The following is a 19,044-nucleotide window of genomic DNA, read 5'->3' on the forward strand; positions in this document are numbered from 1 at the left end:
CGATCGAGTGAAGATAGCAGTTTCTACCAACCGTCGACTTTAAAATCCTTCAAATCAGATGTGCCAATTGGTGCTTAGTTTATTCTTCAAAGAGCATATGCATTTTGTTATATTCCGATATTTGATTGCTTTGGAATAGAATAATTCATTGTTTAACTATGGCAAGTGTTGACTTTTTTCTGAAAAATTAGAATTTTCCTGTGCAATTAATGTCTTGCATATTTATTTTATTTTCTTAAAAAATAATGAATGATTAATGTAAATTTATTTGTCCTCCTGAAATTTCATTTAAAGATTAAACTACTATAAGTATAAAATAAATAAACATTTACGATCAAGTTATTGTTTGAGATGGTAAGAGATCAAACCCTTATAAGGAGGAGGAGAACACAAGTTTAAATTCTAAAAAACGTATGTATTAGGAGGACTTTAATTTTAACTCTTCTGACCTGATAGAAATTATAAATTACAAACTCAAAGTAACTCAAGAAAATTCTAAGTTATACCAAAATAAAAAGTAAATAAAAAAACATTTTTGTAATACTTTAATCAAAATTATTAAATTAGTCGGTAAACTTGATACCAAAAGGTTCATCAAAATAAATAAATGAATGCCAATAATTTCATAGCGGCTGACACTTCTCTTTCTTCCCTTCGTCCCTTCTGTTAGCGATATACTGCAGTACTACTATACAATTAGCAAAACTATGACAGTATTCTTGTTGCCTTTTAGACACATTAATTACTTTAAAAGCCGACACTAATGATCCCCACCATGACTTTTGATTTGATGTTTAAGACTACTGAGCTCATCACAAGCATCAAAGCGCGTTTAATTTATCAACACGTAAGTAGTCTCGAGAATCTGTGCGAACCCAATTTACGTAGTACGTACTCCGCTTACCCTTCAAACCTATAGCTGAGTTAAAAGCCCCAAAATCCTATTTCAATTAAATGAACATGGAGAAACCGGTGGTCCAGAAGGTGGCAGCAGAACTCAAAGCTAAATCAAACAAAGAAAATAGTTGTGGTGGGTCACAACCGGCCGTAAACAAACCCTTCCTTTCTGTGCCACTCAGAAAGTGATTCATCCGCAAACCCATAATGGAATATTGCACCGATACTTTTCTTTGTCTTCCCCACGTCTTCTGATCCATTAATTGACAAGCTAGAAGAAAGAAGACCAAAGAAAAAGCAGTAGAGAAGAAGAAGACGAAGAGAATATCGGTGATAGATGGGGAGGGGTAAGATTGAGATCAGAAGGATTGAGAACTCTAGTAACAGGCAAGTGACCTACTCAAAGAGGAAGAATGGAATCCTAAAGAAGGCAAATGAAATTACTGTTCTATGCGATGCCCAGGTTTCCCTTATTATCTTTTCTTCATCTGGGAAGATGCATAACTACATCAGCCCTTCCACCACGTAAGGGACTATAATTTTTATTTCGTTCTATATATTGATGAAATCAAAGAAAAAGGATTATGCGACTGTAGGACGTTTCAATTTACTTTTCTTAATTTAATTGGCTGTGTGTATTTGGGAGTTAAAGCTTTTGTTTTTGGTGGTAGGTTGGTTGACATGCTGGACAGGTATCAGAGAACATCTGGGAAGACTCTCTGGGACTCCAAGCATGAGGTAGCTAGGTTTATTCTGATATGAATATATCAATGCCTTTTCCATTAGAAACAAAGCTAGAAACTTACGGGTAGTGGTTTTCTTGCGCTAGAGGAAGAAAGCTTAGTTCTTTTGCCAAAAGCATGTCGAGGAACATGGTGATTCCTTGTAGATCCACATCTGGAACGGATTCTTTGTTTTATTTGAGTAATATAAGGTTATTGGTTAATTTTATTTCATTTTTCTTAAACTGAGACACACAGAAAACCATGAAACCTGCGATACCGATCTATGAACAGATCTGATTCACTTGCTTTCCTTTTCCTTCTCCAAGCTAGCTACTTGGTAGATCTCTCTCTCTCTCTCTCGAGCAGCACAATAATTCTTATGTCCAGCACACGCTTAGAGAGAGAGGTTGACTTATTAATTCCGTCCCTTTAATTTCTCGCAAAGTAAATAATAGGGTTTACAAAAATATTGTTGTCTTAACTCACAGAACCTCAGCAACGAAATTGATAGAATCAAGAAAGAGAATGACAGCATGCAAATTGAGCTCAGGTAGCTATATTTCAGTATTAGATCTTTCGATCCCTTTCTCACACACGCATAATTGATCAAATATATATATATATATATATATATGTGTTATTTGTTCAGGCACTTGAAGGGGGAGGATATCACCTCACTAAATTACAAGGAGCTGATGGGATTGGAGGATGCTCTTGAAAACGGTCTCAAGGGAGTCCGCGAGAAACAGGTTCGTTCTTCTAATAACGCAACTCTAATTTGTCAGTACTTGATATTAAGCCTCCTCTCTCATGTATATATCGTCTTTTGTTTATGTGGCAGATGGAGGTGCACAGGAGGTTTAGGAGAAATGTATGTTGGAATCTTTTGACTGCTATATGTTTTATACCATATATTATTACAAAAGATTAATGCTGAAAAGTAATATCGAAACTTTTTATATTCTTGCATCAGGGCAAGATCTTGGAGGAGGAAAATAGGGAACTCAATTTCCTGCTGGTAAGTAATAGTTGATTGTATATTGCTGCCATTACTTTGTTTAATATTGATGAAGATCATATCAGTCACTTTTTATATACTCCTCCGATATTAAATATAAGACTCATTTTATAGTATAAATTACACTACAAAATGAGTCTTATATTTAGGACTGTGGGAGTAATTAATATGCAAGCTCATGTCTTATGAGATACTGGATTGGGCGCTGTTAGCAGATATAACTGTCAAAACTTAATTAATTGCTTAATTTTCTGTTAATTTATATTTCAGTACGTGGAGTATCTCGTTATTAATTAAACGTGTGAAATTGAAGCACAGCTAGATGAAGGAACCTAATATTGTTCATTGAAGCTCATATTTGTGCATAGTTATTACTATAAGTTTGTACTGATTACTCTACAAATGACTGGTACCAACTTTAGAAAACGATGTTTCTTTAAATTAACAAGTATGTCCCTCCTGGAAGTGTTGCTATTAACTGATAATCTTCCTTCTGCATTATTTTAAACAGCAACAGCATTTGGCAGTGGAAGGTGTGAGAGACGTGGACAATGGATTTGATCAGAGCTTTAGGGATTTCAATTCCCAGATGCCATTTGCCTTTCGCGTGCAGCCCCTTCAGCCAAACCTTCAAGAGAGGATGTAGTGTGTGCGGGCGTAATTAATGCTATAACAAGCATCGATCCGCTGGGAAGGGTTAGCTATGACTGGATTATGAGAACTTTATGGCATTTCCATATATAGTGTGAGCTAGACTTAAAATTGGAGCGCAGCTCTTCAGTTTCTAACTTAAATTTCTATAATATATTTCGGTGATGATAGAGTCACTTGAACTTGGTTTGTTAAGCTCATCGTTGTATTTTTGGGTGTGATTTTAATCATTTCATGCATGCATAGACATGCATTAAGAAGAATTAAGGGTATCTAGCACTGTGGTACAATTCCATTTCCAGCCAGTTTCATGAAGAAGTCTGGAAACTTTGATTCTACAAAAGGCCTGCAAGTATATTGCGCTGTTTAATTTGTCGACATTGAAATGGATACATATCTATTGGATAACTCGTTTAGTTTAATTCCCTCGATCATCTCACACATATTCAAGCATAAGGCCAGTTAATTAACGATTCTTATTATCAAAGTAATTCTTGGACATATGGGCTGACCCTGACTGTTGAATTTAAAAGATTTGGAGAGCTTTCGAACATCAAAAAGAAAAAATAAATCATACAGTTGCATATGGAGCTCCTGAAACGTAAAACAGAAGCGATCTATACTGGGAGGTTATACTTTTGCTTATTCTATTGTGCGTGGACCTGGGATCAGTTTCAATATATGAGCACCATGATGCTAATTGTTGTGGTGAAATTTAAACTGTTCAGATACAGTTTTAATGGTATAGATTTAAGATTTTGAATTAGTAATTTTAAAATTTAAAAAAAATTCAAAAAAACTCAACATTTATTTTGAATTACATACATATTGAAAAAAATATTTTTTAAAAAACAAAATATTAAATATTGAATCTCGACTATCTATATTAAATTTAAATGGTTAAGATTTAATGAGCATGGTTGTATTCAGCACTAAAACTGATTATCCGCAAACACAGTTTGGTCCTACTTCTAGGAATCCCCATAGCTAGGGTTTTGCACTTTGGAAACTGCCAAGTACTTTGACCCCTGGATCAGAAAGAATCTAGAAAATTCCGAAAAATATGGTTGTCATGTCTCAGCTCCAGCTACTAGATATATCAGCCTATTAAAAAGAAGGACCTAAAACCAATTAGTAAGGAAGATAAAGTTGAACGCCAGCAATACACATATGGCAGCGTATTTCTTTTCTCTGGTCAGGACGAGAGAGCGATCTTCGAACTTAAAATTGTTGCATTCGAGGAAAAGGAGGCAGTGAACGTTGCCTTCCTTTGTCCTCGGGTCATGTCGTGGAGGTTTGGCTCCAAGTCAACTAATTATATGTTCGTGTAATATGTCTGACGACGACCTACCGAAAATTTATAGGATATCTTTGCAACTTAATTAAATCAGCTAATGTTTGATGAACAAGCTAGATCTATCTCTTGTTTTTTTTCCCCTTGGTCAAGGGACGCTTAAGTTTTTAGAAGAAAATTATTTTAAAGCATGGATCGACAATCGGCACTTCCCAGAATGAAAAACAAAGTTAATTTCTTCAATAATATCATCTTACGGACCTTTCAAATCAAAGACACTTCACGCAACAAGTCGCCTACTTGAAGCTTTGTCTAAAGTATGGGCAGGCCTCCTCTTGTGGGTCCGTATACAGTGCTCATCAAGTGATGATCACCAGCTGCTCATCACCTGATGAGCCATCTGGACCGTTCAGATTTAATCTGGACGGTCCAGATTTAATATTTTAAAATAATTATTTTAAAATAGAAAAAAATATATTTTAAAGAATGATAGTTAGAAGATTATCTTTATTTTTTATCCTATATCTATTAAAATAATTATTTTAAAAAAATAAAAATAACATTAAAATTAAATCTGGACCGTCCAGATCAGATCTGGACGGTCCAGATCTGATGAGCATTGGGTGCTCATCAATGAGCACCCAATGCTCTCCGCTCCTCTTGTAATTCTGATGCCCGGCCTGAACACAGCCGAATTTCTGTTTTTTCATTTGCAGTTGGAAAACTCCCATTATATTCCTTTACTCGTTGGGACTTTACTTCGAAAGTTTCCTTTGCTAATAGTAGAAATCACTATCCTTAAATTCCTTGTGATTTGATGGTTGATCCTGATTACGTTGTACCCTTTTCTTGGCAATCGTTTATCGTATTATACTATATTTCACTCAACCCTAGAAAAAGTTCGTCGCCGACTTCAATATAAGTTGTGATGATTTTGATTTGACAGCGGCCCACCTCAAACCCTCAAAAAATTAATTTCCTGTCATTTTTTCATTTTCAAATTTTATCGCACATGATAACAGGACTTGCTTTAATTAAGTTGAACCAAAAAAATATTTAGATGAAACTCAAATCATAATTTTTAAAGTGATTTTACGACATATAAAATAAATATATAAAAAAATTTATCTCAATTTACAAAAATAATATTTTTTAAAGATACTTTTCTCAAATACCAAACATTCCCTAAATATCATTTAGGTGCAATTAAATGAAGGGAAGGAACGTAATTTTTATCTCTTATATCTCATCTTAATTTGATCCCCTGCACGTTCATAAACTTGAATCCAACAAAAATAACTAGCTTTCTTCAACGGCACATCTATCAACGGTGTATATTAGAATCATATGTTGCGTGATTCATTTCAAAAATTAATTTATCTTGTGCATTGCGGCGAGTTCATCTTCGTCTTGTCTCTTACATCTCTTCTTAAATTCTCCTACAGGATTACACAAAAACTTGCATCAAAGAAAAATAACCATGAGCTTATATCTCAATAAACCAATTTTTTGGACTACATCACTGAAATTAATTTAAACAATGTTAACAACCGAATAAAAAGATATAGGAAACACTTAAAGATATTTAAATTGAAGACCACGGGACAGGAATTGAACCAGTGGATAAGAGGGCGAAGCCAGCAATTAATTAACAAATTCAATTTAAAAAAACAATTAAAATTGGGTCTGTCTTTATTGCAATCCATAAACGAACCCTCCGCTTCTGTGCCGCGTAGAAAGTTCTTTATCTACAACCCCGCAATGGTAAGGGTTTGCTGTTACTTTTGTCTCTGCATCTCTTTTCAAAACTTCTAACATTAATCCAAAGCAAGAAGATCACCACGAGAGAGAGAGAGAGTTTACTGTGAGAGATGGGGAGAGGTAAGATTGAGATCAAGAGAATTGAGAACTCAAGCAACAGGCAAGTGACCTACTCCAAGAGGAAGAGTGGGATCCTGAAGAAGGCGAAGGAAATTACTGTTCTATGCGATGCCCAAGTTTCCCTTATTATCTTTGCTGCATCTGGAAAGATGCATGAATACATCAGCCCTTCAACCACGTACGAAAAATCTCTTCTTTGTATGGTTTCTCTCGAGTTGTTTTTCTCATCACAGCAGCTGTGGGTTTTATATTGTTAAGAACTAAGACATATAAAAGTTCATGTGCCGGAAATTATACTGACTCTCTTTTGTTTCTGGGTTTTGATTTTTTTTTTTTAAATTTTTATAGGTTGATCGACATCCTAGAAAGATATCACAAAACGTCTGGAAAGAGGCTCTGGGACGCTAAGCATGAGGTTAGGTTATGGACGTCCCTAGCCTTCTTGGCTTCTTGTTAGATCTTCCTCTTGGGGTTGAAGTGAGATTGATAAATGACTAGGTCTTTGCCAGAATATATGTGCTGAGGGGCATGCACTATGGATCTCCTTTCAGATCTATGTTTGTCTGGACCATTCATCTCTTTGCATACCGTCATCGATCTAATCCCAGTTTAAATTGTTTCAAAAATGATAAGGAAGCGGCCATGGGTAGGACTGGGAATAAAAAATCTAATGGCATGAAAATATTATAAATGTCTCTCTCTCTCTCTCTCTCTCTCGATTCGACCTTTCTTGACTGATATTGAAATCAGTTAGTCCACATATACAGCTTTTGTTATTGATTATATATTTCTTTTAAAGGTTTCTAGCTTATTTATATGCAAGCATGTAACCACGGCCCCTTGTCTTTCCTATTCTTGGTGATAAAATGAATCCCATATTAAAAATTGCATCGATAATGTTGCTGAACTCACAGGACTTAAACAACGAAATTGATAGGCTCAAGAAAGAGAACGACAACATGCAGATTGAGCTCAGGTATATAGAGAGCTTTGATTTCATTTATTACCTCCTCTCTTAAATTTCAGTGATCTCATATCTATACACATATCTTCGTGGATCATCGCCTCTCTGCCTAAGTACGTTTCAGGCACTTGAAGGGAGAGGATGTGAACACGCTTAATTACAAGGAGCTGATGGCCTTAGAGGACGCCTTAGAATGTGGCCTCGCTGGTATACGCGAGAGACAGGCAAATCTGATCCCTAAGCCTATTATTATTTAGCTTCTCTGCCATGAAGAATTACACGTATTTGAAATTGTAATATTGATTCTTTTTCAAACAAAAGCCAAAAAAGAGTCATTCAATGCGAAAATTGAATCCCCTGATAATGAAATAAAGAGTATGTTGTTCATCCCCTTTTGAATTGTTAAAGATACGTACGTAGCACAAGAATCTGAACAATTTTATTTGATATAGACTTACTTTTTTGTGCAGATGGAGATTTACAGGGCATGCAGAAGAAATGTAAGTCTAGTACTAGCTAGGATGATTACAGTTTATACGGCTCGCAGTTTTGCGCTGCTCGATATGCTAATAACTCATGTATTATAAATTAAAAATTGATGCTCGTCACTCATAATGGATATTATATAGATTAATTAGAATGCTAAGAATAAGATTTAAGTTGTGTACTTGAACGTGGGCTGCGCATCATTTAAGAGCATAATTTAGTGTGTGAAAGTAACTTATTAAATAGCATATCATAGCATTTATACATAAACCATGAACAGATCTGTAGCTCGTAAAAACAAACATCCATACATGCCATGCACGCACATGTAAAGACACACGTAATTTGCTCCTGCCACCAGTATACACACAGGGAGCTGGCGGGATTAACTAGGGATGAAGTATTGAGAGGGGCAAAATTTTTTCAGAAGAAGCTATGTTCATTTGTACAAACACATCTTAGACCACCAAGTAGATATGCTTTTGGCATGATAGAAGTAATAAATATACTATAACCTATATTTAATATAATGAAATTTTCAATATTTTTATAAACACGCATCATTAGAAATGAATTGTCCCTAACTGCTTTGCAACACAGGAGAGAGTAGTGTGTGAATAGCAAGTTAATCACATAATTAGCCCTATCATCTGTGATTTTTCTTTTAGAGACCTCTAATGTATATAATTTGTTTCGCTGTACATTGCTGATCAGGGCAAGATCTTGGAGGAAGAGAACAGGGAGCTCAACTTTATACTGGTAATTACTTGATACATACTGACCCCTAAGCGAGCGCTCACACACACAAATATATGCATAACTTGTAAACAACATTCCATTAATATATATAGCGAAAGAAACACAATCTGTTTCCTAAGTGCTCTCTCCCTTTGTTTTAATCTGAACAGCAACAACGTCTGGCAATGGAAGGAGCGAGAGAATTGGAGAATGGGTTTGATCAGAGCGTGAGGGAGTTCCATTCACAACTGCCATTCGCCTTCCGTGTGCAGCCTATGCAGCCAAATCTTCACGAGAGGATGTGAGTCTGCCTCCTGCTACCATATATATATCTCAGAGTTTCTGCATTAGCTGTCACATGCATGCAAGCTCTTCAGTAGTCTTCAATATAATTATGAACTAGCTACTACGTTATCTAGGGTTGGTGTGTGCTCTTAACTGAATAAAATGAGCCAAACTTCGACATCTGAGTCATGTTCTACTGTCATTTTGAGTGCTTTTACAATCTGGGTGGATATACGGTTACACCAATATATATACTAGCATTGCTGCTGCGGCTATGCATGGACTAGACAAATATATGCTATACATGTGCCTGTGCGTGTCCACTTAATTAGGCCTTAACGTTGGTTAATTTTATTTATATATGATGAAAGGGTAACGAGGCAAATAGATCATCCCATAAAAGATACTACCTTCCCTACTTAATATGACAACTTGTTTGACTTTTATTTTGGTGCTAAATATAAGACCCTAATCCACTTTATCTTTCATATTTATTCATTTTTTTCTTAAGGTAATTCTGTAATAATAGCAGTTTTAGTCAATGCATTTGATTAGTAATTATTTTAGGAAAAACAACAACTATTTATTATAAATAATTAACCGAACTAATTTTCTTAATCTGCTTAAATTAGTCAATTAGCTTTTATATTGATGATCGAAGGTAGCATATTATCTCTGGTGCTTAATATAAAAAAATAATTAATTTGCGGATATTAAAAATTAGTTATTTATAATAAATAAATGTTATTTTTCCTACAACATCATTATTAATCATCATGTGCATGGCAACTATCTTTGATGAAAACTCTTTAACAAGTGTAATCACTATAGGGTTTATTTGGGAGACAAAATTGATATGATTAGTTCTTATATTAATAACCAGAGGTAATATATAACAATATGTATGAATTGCATGGAAGAGACGTACGTTTTTTTCTCTCCAAAATCTATGCATGTTAATAATAAATTGTACTCACTTCTATGCGAAGCACTCACTTTTTATAAGTCTAGCGTCTCCTAATCCATCACTTTGAAGCTTATTAATAGATGTCATGGTGTAGTGGGTGGCGTATATATATACTTCCACGTTTTCAGTAGTCTCTCAGAACTGTTAATCGAATATGCGCAAATATTTCTTCACGCTAATAATATATTCCAATCTGATTTATATTTATAATATAATTTCTTTACGTACATCTAACCTGATGACTCCCTTTGACCCAAAAAAAATAAAACCTGATGACTCCTTATTTTTTTATTTCTTGCCTTGAATCAATTTGGGCTTAAGATTAATTTATGTCAGGTCGAAAGTCCTGTTTCTATCAATAGAGGTAATATTTACTGTAAGTGAAAGATACCTCAAGATACCAACACATCTTTTCTTTTAAAAAAATAATTTAATTAATTTTCTCAATTTTTATAAATTTGTTACCTATTTTCTGCAATTAAGACGGGAGGAAGTATATTATAATTATTATATATGATTCATTTCAACCCAGCCTTCTATTCTTTTGTATTACTCCTCTGGTCCTAAATATAAATTTTTTAATATAATTTACACTATAAAAAGGATTTTATATTTAGAATTGAAGAAATATTTTAATAGTTCAATAATTTGTCTCGTATATTCTTTAAATTCATTTCCATGTTTATGTACGCGCTCATGGCCTTGAATTTTTCATTTTGTAATTGACGTCGGCGATACCGTTATCGTGATATCATCTTTGGTTCGTCCACCCGCGCGCGCGTTTTGAAGCGCGACGTTGCAATTAATTTTGTTATTTAATATATTTTGAAGGAATTTTAGGCATCAATTAATTTAAAACAATGACTTTAGCCTAAATTTAAATATAGCTTAGGACCAAGTATATGCAGTTTTATATTTTTGAAAAATCGTACTTATTTTTTTTTAACATCTAGAGCTTATTAAAGATATAAAAAAGGTTGAAATAATAAAAAGAATTACATCAAGTCTAAATAAGTATTGTAAAATAATATAGAATTCAACAGAAACCTTAAAAATACAATTTTGTTGTGTTTCAAGCTCAAATATTTTTTGACCAAAAAAAAAGCTCAAATATTATTTCTCTGACTTTTTTTAACATTAATTAATATATCAATCAATTTATATTTATAGATAAACTATAAATCACCTTTCACTGGATATGTACCATGCACGCATGACAAGCGAGTATTTTTTTTAAATGAATTCGTGCATTATAACTTACGGGTGATTTTATAAAAACTTATGAAGTTTGGGACATTAATCATATCAGTGATGTTCCCTGGTAAAAAAAAAAAGTTATATCAATGATGTTTATTTAAAAGATTTATTAACTTTTTTATGCCACCTGAGTGATAAGGACAGGATAGATATGGATAGAGATCTATAATTTCAAATTCTCATGATGTATTCAAAAAATGTTCACGCACAATTTATATATACAGTTATTTTTTAATTTGTTTATACATTTTATTATATGTGTTAATTTTAATTTTGTTTTTGTAATATTTATTAAGAAATCTAAAGTCTAAAGAGAATTTGAGTCAAAGTCTGAAAGATATGATTTTGTTAATGGAAAGAAAAAACGCGTCGACGTCGTAATTTCAAGCACAGCAGCTAAACAATTAAGATATTATTTTTGACCTGAAAAAAATGAAGGCATCGAATAATCCTAAGCGAATAACTAAAATAAATAGACGATAGAAGGATTCCCGCAACCTGAGGCGGAAATTTTTAACGGCCGAAATCAAAATAAAAAATCCTCCTTAAAAGTTCCTGCGAATTTTTCCGAGTTGGCGGGGGACTTGTGACGAGGCGCACAGGCCAAAAGGGTCTATTCAACGTGGAATCGATCATCAGAAAGAGCCCTTCCGCGTCATCTCCCTCAAACCGTTTCGGGGTCACCACCGACCCGTCTCTCTCCCTCTGGCGCGAGTCACGCACACCCAAACCCATTCTTCTCTCTGCAAGGCTCGGAGGGAAAAACTTTTCGTATTCCATGGATCATTGTTGAAACGAGCAAACTTCCGTGGTCTACCTCTCATTCTGGGCAGGTATCCTTTTATCTGTTAATTTACTTGCTGTCCAAGCTTGTTTGTTTGTTTGTTTGTTTGCTTTCCTTCTTTACGAAGTCATTTTTTGAATTTTCGTTCATATTCCCCGACTTGATTATTTTTACTAGCCAAGTGCCCATCTGCATTGCCTTGGGAAATCCTGAAAACAGTTTATTATTGGTTGCAGAGGACGCCAGGAGAGCGGTTCCTTTTAGGGCTCTGTCCGTGGGCTCTGATTTTTTCCGAGAGCTCCGGTTGAGGTCACGTCGTTAACTTTTGCTTTAATTGAGCGTAGCGGTGGATGATGATTGTGCTCATGTTATATGGGCAGATATTGGGCGATACATTGTGATCCTTTTGGTGATTGGTTCTAATTTTTTTCCCGTGTTCTTTTTGAAGTTCAATTTTTAGTCAGATATTCTGGTACGCAGCGAAGGGTTAACAGCAATCCGATACATTTGAATGAACTGTTTAAACTGTCGTGGGCTCGTGTGAGAGAATGGTAATGGCAAATGATGCCACGCGCGAGTCTGTCATCAGGCAGCACTGTTCGAAGTTTCCGTTGCAATCTGTTCCCGCAGGGCAGTCCGGTTCAGAAGTAGGCTGCTGTGTGTTGGGCTCTAACTTTGAGCTTTCCAATATTCTGAATGGTTGTAAATATTTCTCTACAAATGAAGAACCTGGTTCTGCAAGCTGTATTGATGTTACCGACATGCCCAGCAATGCTAGCGCAAGTGAATATGAAGATGCTATGTTGCTAATGGAGAAAACCTTGGACAATGATTGTCAGAACTCTTGCAGGACATTTTATGGGCAATATGAAGTTTCCGACCTAGAAAATGGTAGCTTTTGCACAGGAGAAAAAACTCACAATCATGATGACTATCAACTTTTATCAGAGTTTAAAGCTGTAAAGGGTTTGACAAAGGATATGGAGAGCAATATAATCTCTTCTGTAGGGGACACTTTAGTGGCTGTGGGAGAAAAAAACAATAATTCTGGTTTACTCACCGATACTGGCAATCATATATTTGATTTCATTTATTCTGATTTTTCCTTGGATTCAGAGCCTATAACTGGATGTCTAGTCGATTTTCACAAAAACAGTGAGCAGGAGGACATTCTGAGAAATACAGATTCCTTGGAGGTTGTAGATAACTTCAATGCTTTATGTGGGATGGAAGTAGCAGCTTGCAAGCAGATATCTCCTGCACAGGGTAGTGAGGTGCCTTCTGATGCATTATACACAGATGCTTTATGTGGGATGAAAGCGGTTGTTTGCAACCAAACATCTTTGCAAGCTAAGAGCACTAACGATAAGCTTAAGCTGAGTGATCAGGAAGGTGGCGGTGATCACAACAGTCCTTATGAAGAAGGGGCCAAAGACACTGTTGAGAAAGAGAGTATTGATACATATGTCAAAGTATTGTCCTCTCAAAACTTCCAGAGTACCTTGGGGAGTTCATTGTTGGCTTATTCACCGAGTGAGGCTATACAATTGGAACAGGGGACTGATAAGAGTGACATTGATTCTTATGAAGATGTCACAAAAGTTCTGGAGCAAAATATTGATGTGATAAATGAAAGAAATTTTGAAATGAAGTACAATATGTTGCAAATAAAAGGAAATTCCTCTAAATTGAAGAATAATTTTCCAGAAACTTCTACCTATTGCAACTTTTCTTCTGAATCAGGCCTGCCCTCCTTTGATTCTTTAAATGATAACCCTTCAAAGGATGTGCCTGATCTTCTTCTCAAGGACAATAGCTGGGCTATCAGTTATAATAACAATGCGTGCAATTCTGGCTGGAATGACGATAAAGCAAAACAAATTTTCAAGATTGATTGTGTTGCTAAAAGCAAACGTAAAGACATTGTGTTATTGCCTCATCAAATGAATGGTCAACGAAACAAATCTCTTTGTAAGAGACAGACTGGAAGGGCTCCAAGAAAATGCCATAACCAGGCCAATATGCCTCAACAGGAGTGGGGTATGAAGACAATCTCAAAGGCCACTAGAAAGAAAAGAAGCTGTTTCTCAAGAACAGCTCGATCTTCTGAGTGGGGATCGCTAGGGAACATTAAACAGGCTATTGAAATGGATAGAGAGTTAAACATAAATAAAGTTATGTTTGAAGGATCAGGGAAGGCTAGGGTTGGCTGTCAAAGTGGAAAAACAAATAAAAATAGTGAAAATTCTTGCACGTTCAATTCAATATCTGGCGCTCCAAACACTGGTATGCGTCTGAAGATCAAAGTGGGGAATGAGTTTAACTTATATTACCCAAACATTATGGTTCCAGAATCTGTTGATGGCTTGGTTTCGGCTTCCAACTCAGGACCTGGTTCAGATTCTCAAAATTTAGCTATCAATACTAAAGACAAATTATTTGAAGAGGTGGCTGGGGGAAAGTTTGAATCTGGTAAAAATAACGTTTATAAGTATGTTGTTGTTTTGAATGGGCAAATTGCCAACAACTTAGAAGGTGCTGCACTGATGGGGAAGTCAGATGGCAATGCAGAGGAGCCTTGTCTGGTGGCTCCTTCAAATAAGTTGGTTGATGCATTGATAGAGCCTGTCAATATTAAGGGTATGGATCCTGGAACTGGAGCTTCACCTGATTCAGAAGTGATCGATTCAATTCCTGAAGTCCAGGTGGGAGAAAGGCATCAAGAAGATCTGAATAATAATGATTTTGGTTCTTCTAAGGAGTTTAATTTTGCTGTTCTTGATACTGCTAGCACGAGAAGGAAGAAGAAAGATAAACTTACTTGTTCACGTAATAATAGAGCAAGAGATGTGTCACCAGGTTCCCCAAGAAAAAATAAAGCAAATTACTCAAAAAATCTTGGAGGTAAGAAGAACTGCACTGATATGGTTAGCTCTGGGGATTTGCCAAGTTCCACTTATATAAATACATTAAGCACAAGCAGTTCTGTAGGCTGTGATGAAATTCATTCAGAACCATTGCACCTCTATGGAGATATTGGATCTAGAGATCCAACTGATGCTTTGGAAGTAAAAAGTAGTGTGGAGGTTAAGACACATTGCAGCCTAGATGTTAACAATGAATATTTGGACTCCTCTGGTTCTAATAAATTTCTACCTTCTGAGAGACATTTGTTTTCTAAACTTCCCAAAAGTCTTAAATCTAAGCATGTCATCAGGACCAAGTCTGAAGCTTATGAGTCAAAGAGCAGGAAAAAGACTGCTTTTAGACATGGGGAGAAGCTGGGGAGATCTGTCACCAATCGCGGTGCTAAAGGAAAAAGGGTCTCTGATAAAGTTATATGTAAAACAGAAGATTACCTACGTGGAGGTAACACTATTTTTTAAGAAATAACTTGCATATTGATGCTATTATATCTATTTTTGAATTTTTATCACTTTTTTTTTTGTGACCGTACCCTTCTTTTTGTTAAATTTTACTTACATTTAACCACTTTTTGATCTTTTGTGTTGTTTATTTTATTTGAGCATTCAAATACAAATAGGGTTCTTTTCTTGTTCACAGAAAATGACATTGAAGAAAAAAGGACGTTGGATTTCGGTGGAAAAATTAATGCTGATGAGAACAAAGTACCAGCCGGTGTATATGCCCTGGACATGGCACCTGGTGTTGGTTTGAGGGAGCAACATCTATCACCACGAAATGCATGGGTGCATTGTGATGATTGCCACAAGTGGCGGCGTATTACTGTTTCACGTGCAGATCTAATTGAAGAAACAAACTGTGCCTGGTATGGCATTTTAACGTGGAAAATTTATCATTTCCCTGTGATATGTTGATATGTAGTTTCTGAAAGTAGCTATATATTCAAGTTGTCTTAGCAGAGAGATAGTTTTCTCACAGTTGTCACTAGCTTTTACTTCACTGATCATGCTCCTTCAGTTATTTTCTCTGAGATTCTTATTTCAATGCTTTCCATTAGAATTTATATTTATGTACATATTTGCAGTTAGTTTCCTTTTTCGTAAATCTTTAAACAAATAAAGCTGTACATGAGACAAACTTCCTTATTCAAATTTCCCCCTCTAATTTCTTTCAGTAACTTGTATCTTGTCATGTGTAATTTTCTTTTGAAGGACATGTAAGGACAGCAATGATAAAGCTTATGCTGATTGCTCTATCGCACAGGAAAAGTCAAACGCAGAGATCAATGCAGAGCTAGGATTATCAGATGCATCCGGTGAAGAAGATAACAGTGAAGATTGCAAAAACTATAAGAAGCTAGAACATCAACGTCCAATGTGTATGTAATATTAGCTAGATAGAGGATCAGTGATTTAACCTTGAAGCTAGACTGTTTTGGGAATGTCATTGTTACCTTTTCCTCTAGTTTTCCTTATTGTCCGTTGTTTCTATGCACTGCAGTTTCTCAGGGGTCAACTTTTACTCATATTTCTGCCAATGAGTTTCTGCATCGTAGCCCCAAAACTCAGACTGTAGATGAGGTCCAAGTTGTTCTAATCCTTACTTTTAACTTATGATTTTGACATTTTATTGTTTGCCTATGTTTTGTCTTGGTTCGTTAAATATATATTAATGCTAAAGGTCAGTTATATTGAACTAGCAATTGTAAATTTAATGTGCAAAGTCATATCAGTCTATTGGCTCATAACAGCAACTTGGCTCAATTATGTTCTCATTATGGGCTGAAGAAGAAATATTATTATAATCTCTTTGATAAATTTTATTTTGATCTCTGACATGCTCTCTTACTTGAAATTTCATTCATGGAGAATGGTAGTGACGTAGATCACCACTTGGTTTTAGAGGCTTTACTATCTTCTTAAACATAGTTCAACTCAGAAGTTGCGTATTTGGCTAGAGCAGACTGCCAGATTTTTAAAGCAATGCTTCCCCCCACCCCCCTCTCATCTCACTTGACTCGGGGTTTTATCATTTGTTTTCTCGTATCTTTGCTTTCTGTTTTATTTTAAGGGGAGTTTTTGTCCTCCTTTAATTTGTTGTGTTAAATTTTCATGAAAAAGCTCATATGAAATAGGAAATTTGATGTCTATTTAGATCAGATTGGGCTAAGATGAAATTGATGTGCCTAAATACAACTTTTAACTATTTCTGCCTATATAGCTAAGGGTGTAACCTGCAGAGGATGGGATGAATTACTGACATCAACATAAAATGTAAAGTCTGTGACAAGTCATGCCATTCACAAGTCATAAATAGTACCTCTTATTTCTTGGTCAACATACAAGGCCCAATATCTGGTTGTCTATAAATTTTCAGGGGAAGGATGGGGGAATCATATGCTTCATCGCTATCAGTATGATCATGGCATATGCTTTTCTTCCTTTGTTCTTATATTAGTCACTGCTGGATGTATATTTAAGTATGACTGGATGGTGCTTAGGTTTCCAAGCTCTATGATCTTCCAATTTGCCTGTTAGTTTACTATGCTTATTCATTGTACCTATGAATTTTTATCAGATAATGGTTTGCCATTGCAAACCACCTCCAAAAGGTCAGTTGGGATGTGGAGATGATTGTCTAAACCGGATGCTTAACATTGAATGTGTTAAAGGGGCCTGCCCATGTGGGGATCTCTGTTCGAATCAGCAGGTATGTGAGCTATCTATCCTCTGAAGAGATAGTGCTGTTGACCTTTCTGTGCAAAGTGCATCATTGTAGTTCAAATGCTTGGTTTCAGTTCCAGACACGCAATTATGCCAAACTGAAGTGGTTTAAATGTGGGAAAAAAGGCTATGGGCTGAAGGTGATTGAGGGAATATCTGAAGGGCAATTCCTTATTGAATATGTTGGCGAGGTAACTTAAATGATAATTTTTTTTTGTCCTTGCTATCTACTTAATTCATCAATTTACTTGACTGCATTATATAGGATATCGATTTTTGGTGCTGAATTATAATTTATCAAGGAACAATATTAGGGATGCAGTCTATAAGGATTGGTTGTAGATCCTCCATCTTTTGCCTTTTATTTACCCTCAAATATTGATTATGTGAATCAATTCATTTTATTAGCAATTGCTGCAAAGTATGCTAACTTATTTTGAGTTAACCAGTGTCGTATGCTCTAATGAGATCATGGAGAAAGTTTGTTCTATGTGCTTTTGTGCAATTGGAGCTGTTCTTGATATGGATTTGAAGAGTGATTCAAGTTTTAAACTTTTGCTAAGAACCGAAGTATATTGTGTCAATTTATGATCCAGTCCTTCAACTAAGTGGGCTTCAATGCCTATTGAGAGCTCAGTCACTGCTTGATTCTTCTTTTTATGAAACTTCAAATTCAGATTTAATCATAACTGTGGTGGGTAGCAAGGATAAGTTAACCCACTTAGAAAAATTCAACCATTATCCTATGCTGTAAGACTAGAACTGAAAAGTTGGTAATATGTAATGTTGAATTTGTGCTGCTTGTTAGGGATAGCTGAGACTTTAAAGGGTAATCTACGTGGGTTGAAATTATTTTAAATGGATTATATCTTTGCTTACATAGTGAGCATTGACCCTGTTCTATTAAGGCATATTGATGCATATGTGTGTTGGTGTCTGCATAGTTGACCTTTGGCTAGATATCTGATTTTTGGTTTAAACAGGTGCTTGATATGCATGCCTATGAGGCACGACAAAGAGAATATGCTTTAAAGGGTCATAAGCATTTCTACTTCATGACCTTGAATGGCAGTGAGGTATGAATTTAACCCATGTGTGCTTGCTTCAATTTCAATGGAATGACTCTTCTTGCTTTTACTGTTGCTGAGTAGTTTCAATGGCTAGGAACATATATTTGTTGGTTTTCATAAATATGATTTTTTAGCTATGCTGTGAGTTTTTTCACTTCTTTTTATTTACATTTCTATATTTTTAGGTGATTGATGCGAGTGCAAAAGGAAATTTGGGGCGTTTCATTAATCATAGTTGTGATCCTAATTGTCGAACAGAAAAGGTGAACACACTAGCTGCACTTTTATGTATTGTTTTCACTGGCAGCTGCCCATAAGTAAATTTTCTTTTTTTATCATTTGAAATGGAGCAACTTTTTGTCTATGTGTGTGTATGAGT

General features: G+C 35.4%; 3 protein-coding genes across 4 annotated transcripts; all 3 read left to right on the forward strand.

The window, feature by feature from the left end:
* The first annotated feature begins 968 nt into the window (after window positions 1–968).
* On the forward strand, window positions 969–18,773 carry LOC114737760 (floral homeotic protein GLOBOSA-like). The gene is made up of 8 exons (XM_028925718.1): window positions 969–1,422; window positions 1,569–1,635; window positions 2,111–2,172; window positions 2,272–2,371; window positions 2,464–2,493; window positions 2,596–2,640; window positions 3,152–3,285; window positions 18,760–18,773. Coding segments are annotated over exons 1-8 (627 nt in total). The 5' UTR covers window positions 969–1,234; the 3' UTR covers window positions 18,761–18,773.
* On the forward strand, window positions 6,307–9,244 carry LOC114737759 (floral homeotic protein PMADS 2-like). 2 transcript variants are annotated; one of them, XM_028925716.1, is made up of 7 exons: window positions 6,307–6,644; window positions 6,815–6,881; window positions 7,381–7,442; window positions 7,555–7,654; window positions 7,901–7,930; window positions 8,631–8,675; window positions 8,825–9,244. In XM_028925716.1, exons 1-7 carry the CDS (start codon window positions 6,457–6,459, stop codon window positions 8,957–8,959), a joined length of 627 nt encoding a protein of 208 aa, XP_028781549.1. In that variant the 5' UTR covers window positions 6,307–6,456; the 3' UTR covers window positions 8,960–9,244. The 2 variants fall into 2 exon arrangements, with proteins under 2 accessions (XP_028781549.1, XP_028781550.1); XM_028925717.1 differs by having other exon boundaries at window positions 8,828–9,244.
* LOC114737756 (uncharacterized) lies at window positions 11,858–16,452 on the forward strand. The gene is made up of 5 exons (XM_028925714.1): window positions 11,858–11,996; window positions 12,184–15,316; window positions 15,512–15,737; window positions 16,136–16,250; window positions 16,373–16,452. Exons 2-4 carry the CDS (start codon window positions 12,496–12,498, stop codon window positions 16,167–16,169), a joined length of 3,081 nt encoding a protein of 1,026 aa, XP_028781547.1. The 5' UTR covers window positions 11,858–11,996; window positions 12,184–12,495; the 3' UTR covers window positions 16,170–16,250; window positions 16,373–16,452.
* Window positions 18,774–19,044: the final 271 nt, after the last annotated feature.

This window comes from Neltuma alba, unplaced genomic scaffold, assembly GCF_004799145.2.
Source record: "Neltuma alba isolate B1F8T4 unplaced genomic scaffold, ASM479914v2 tig00013496_pilon, whole genome shotgun sequence".
NCBI classification, from domain to species: Eukaryota; Viridiplantae; Streptophyta; class Magnoliopsida; order Fabales; family Fabaceae; genus Neltuma; species Neltuma alba.

Coding starts and splice junctions, on each gene's coding strand:
- LOC114737760 (XM_028925718.1), top strand. CDS start 1,235: ATGGGGAGGGGTAAGATTGAGATCAGAAGGATTGAGAACTCTAGTAAC. Junction 2,173..2,271: donor AGCATGCAAATTGAGCTCAG/GTAGCTATATTT, acceptor TTATTTGTTCAG/GCACTTGAAGGGGGAGGATA. Junction 2,641..3,151: donor GGGAACTCAATTTCCTGCTG/GTAAGTAATAGT, acceptor TATTTTAAACAG/CAACAGCATTTGGCAGTGGA.
- LOC114737756 (XM_028925714.1), top strand. CDS start 12,496: ATGGTAATGGCAAATGATGCCACGCGCGAGTCTGTCATCAGGCAGCAC. Junction 15,317..15,511: donor AGAAGATTACCTACGTGGAG/GTAACACTATTT, acceptor TCTTGTTCACAG/AAAATGACATTGAAGAAAAA. Junction 15,738..16,135: donor GAAGAAACAAACTGTGCCTG/GTATGGCATTTT, acceptor TCTATCGCACAG/GAAAAGTCAAACGCAGAGAT.
- LOC114737759 (XM_028925716.1), top strand. CDS start 6,457: ATGGGGAGAGGTAAGATTGAGATCAAGAGAATTGAGAACTCAAGCAAC. Junction 6,645..6,814: donor TACATCAGCCCTTCAACCAC/GTACGAAAAATC, acceptor AAATTTTTATAG/GTTGATCGACATCCTAGAAA. Junction 6,882..7,380: donor TCTGGGACGCTAAGCATGAG/GTTAGGTTATGG, acceptor CTGAACTCACAG/GACTTAAACAACGAAATTGA.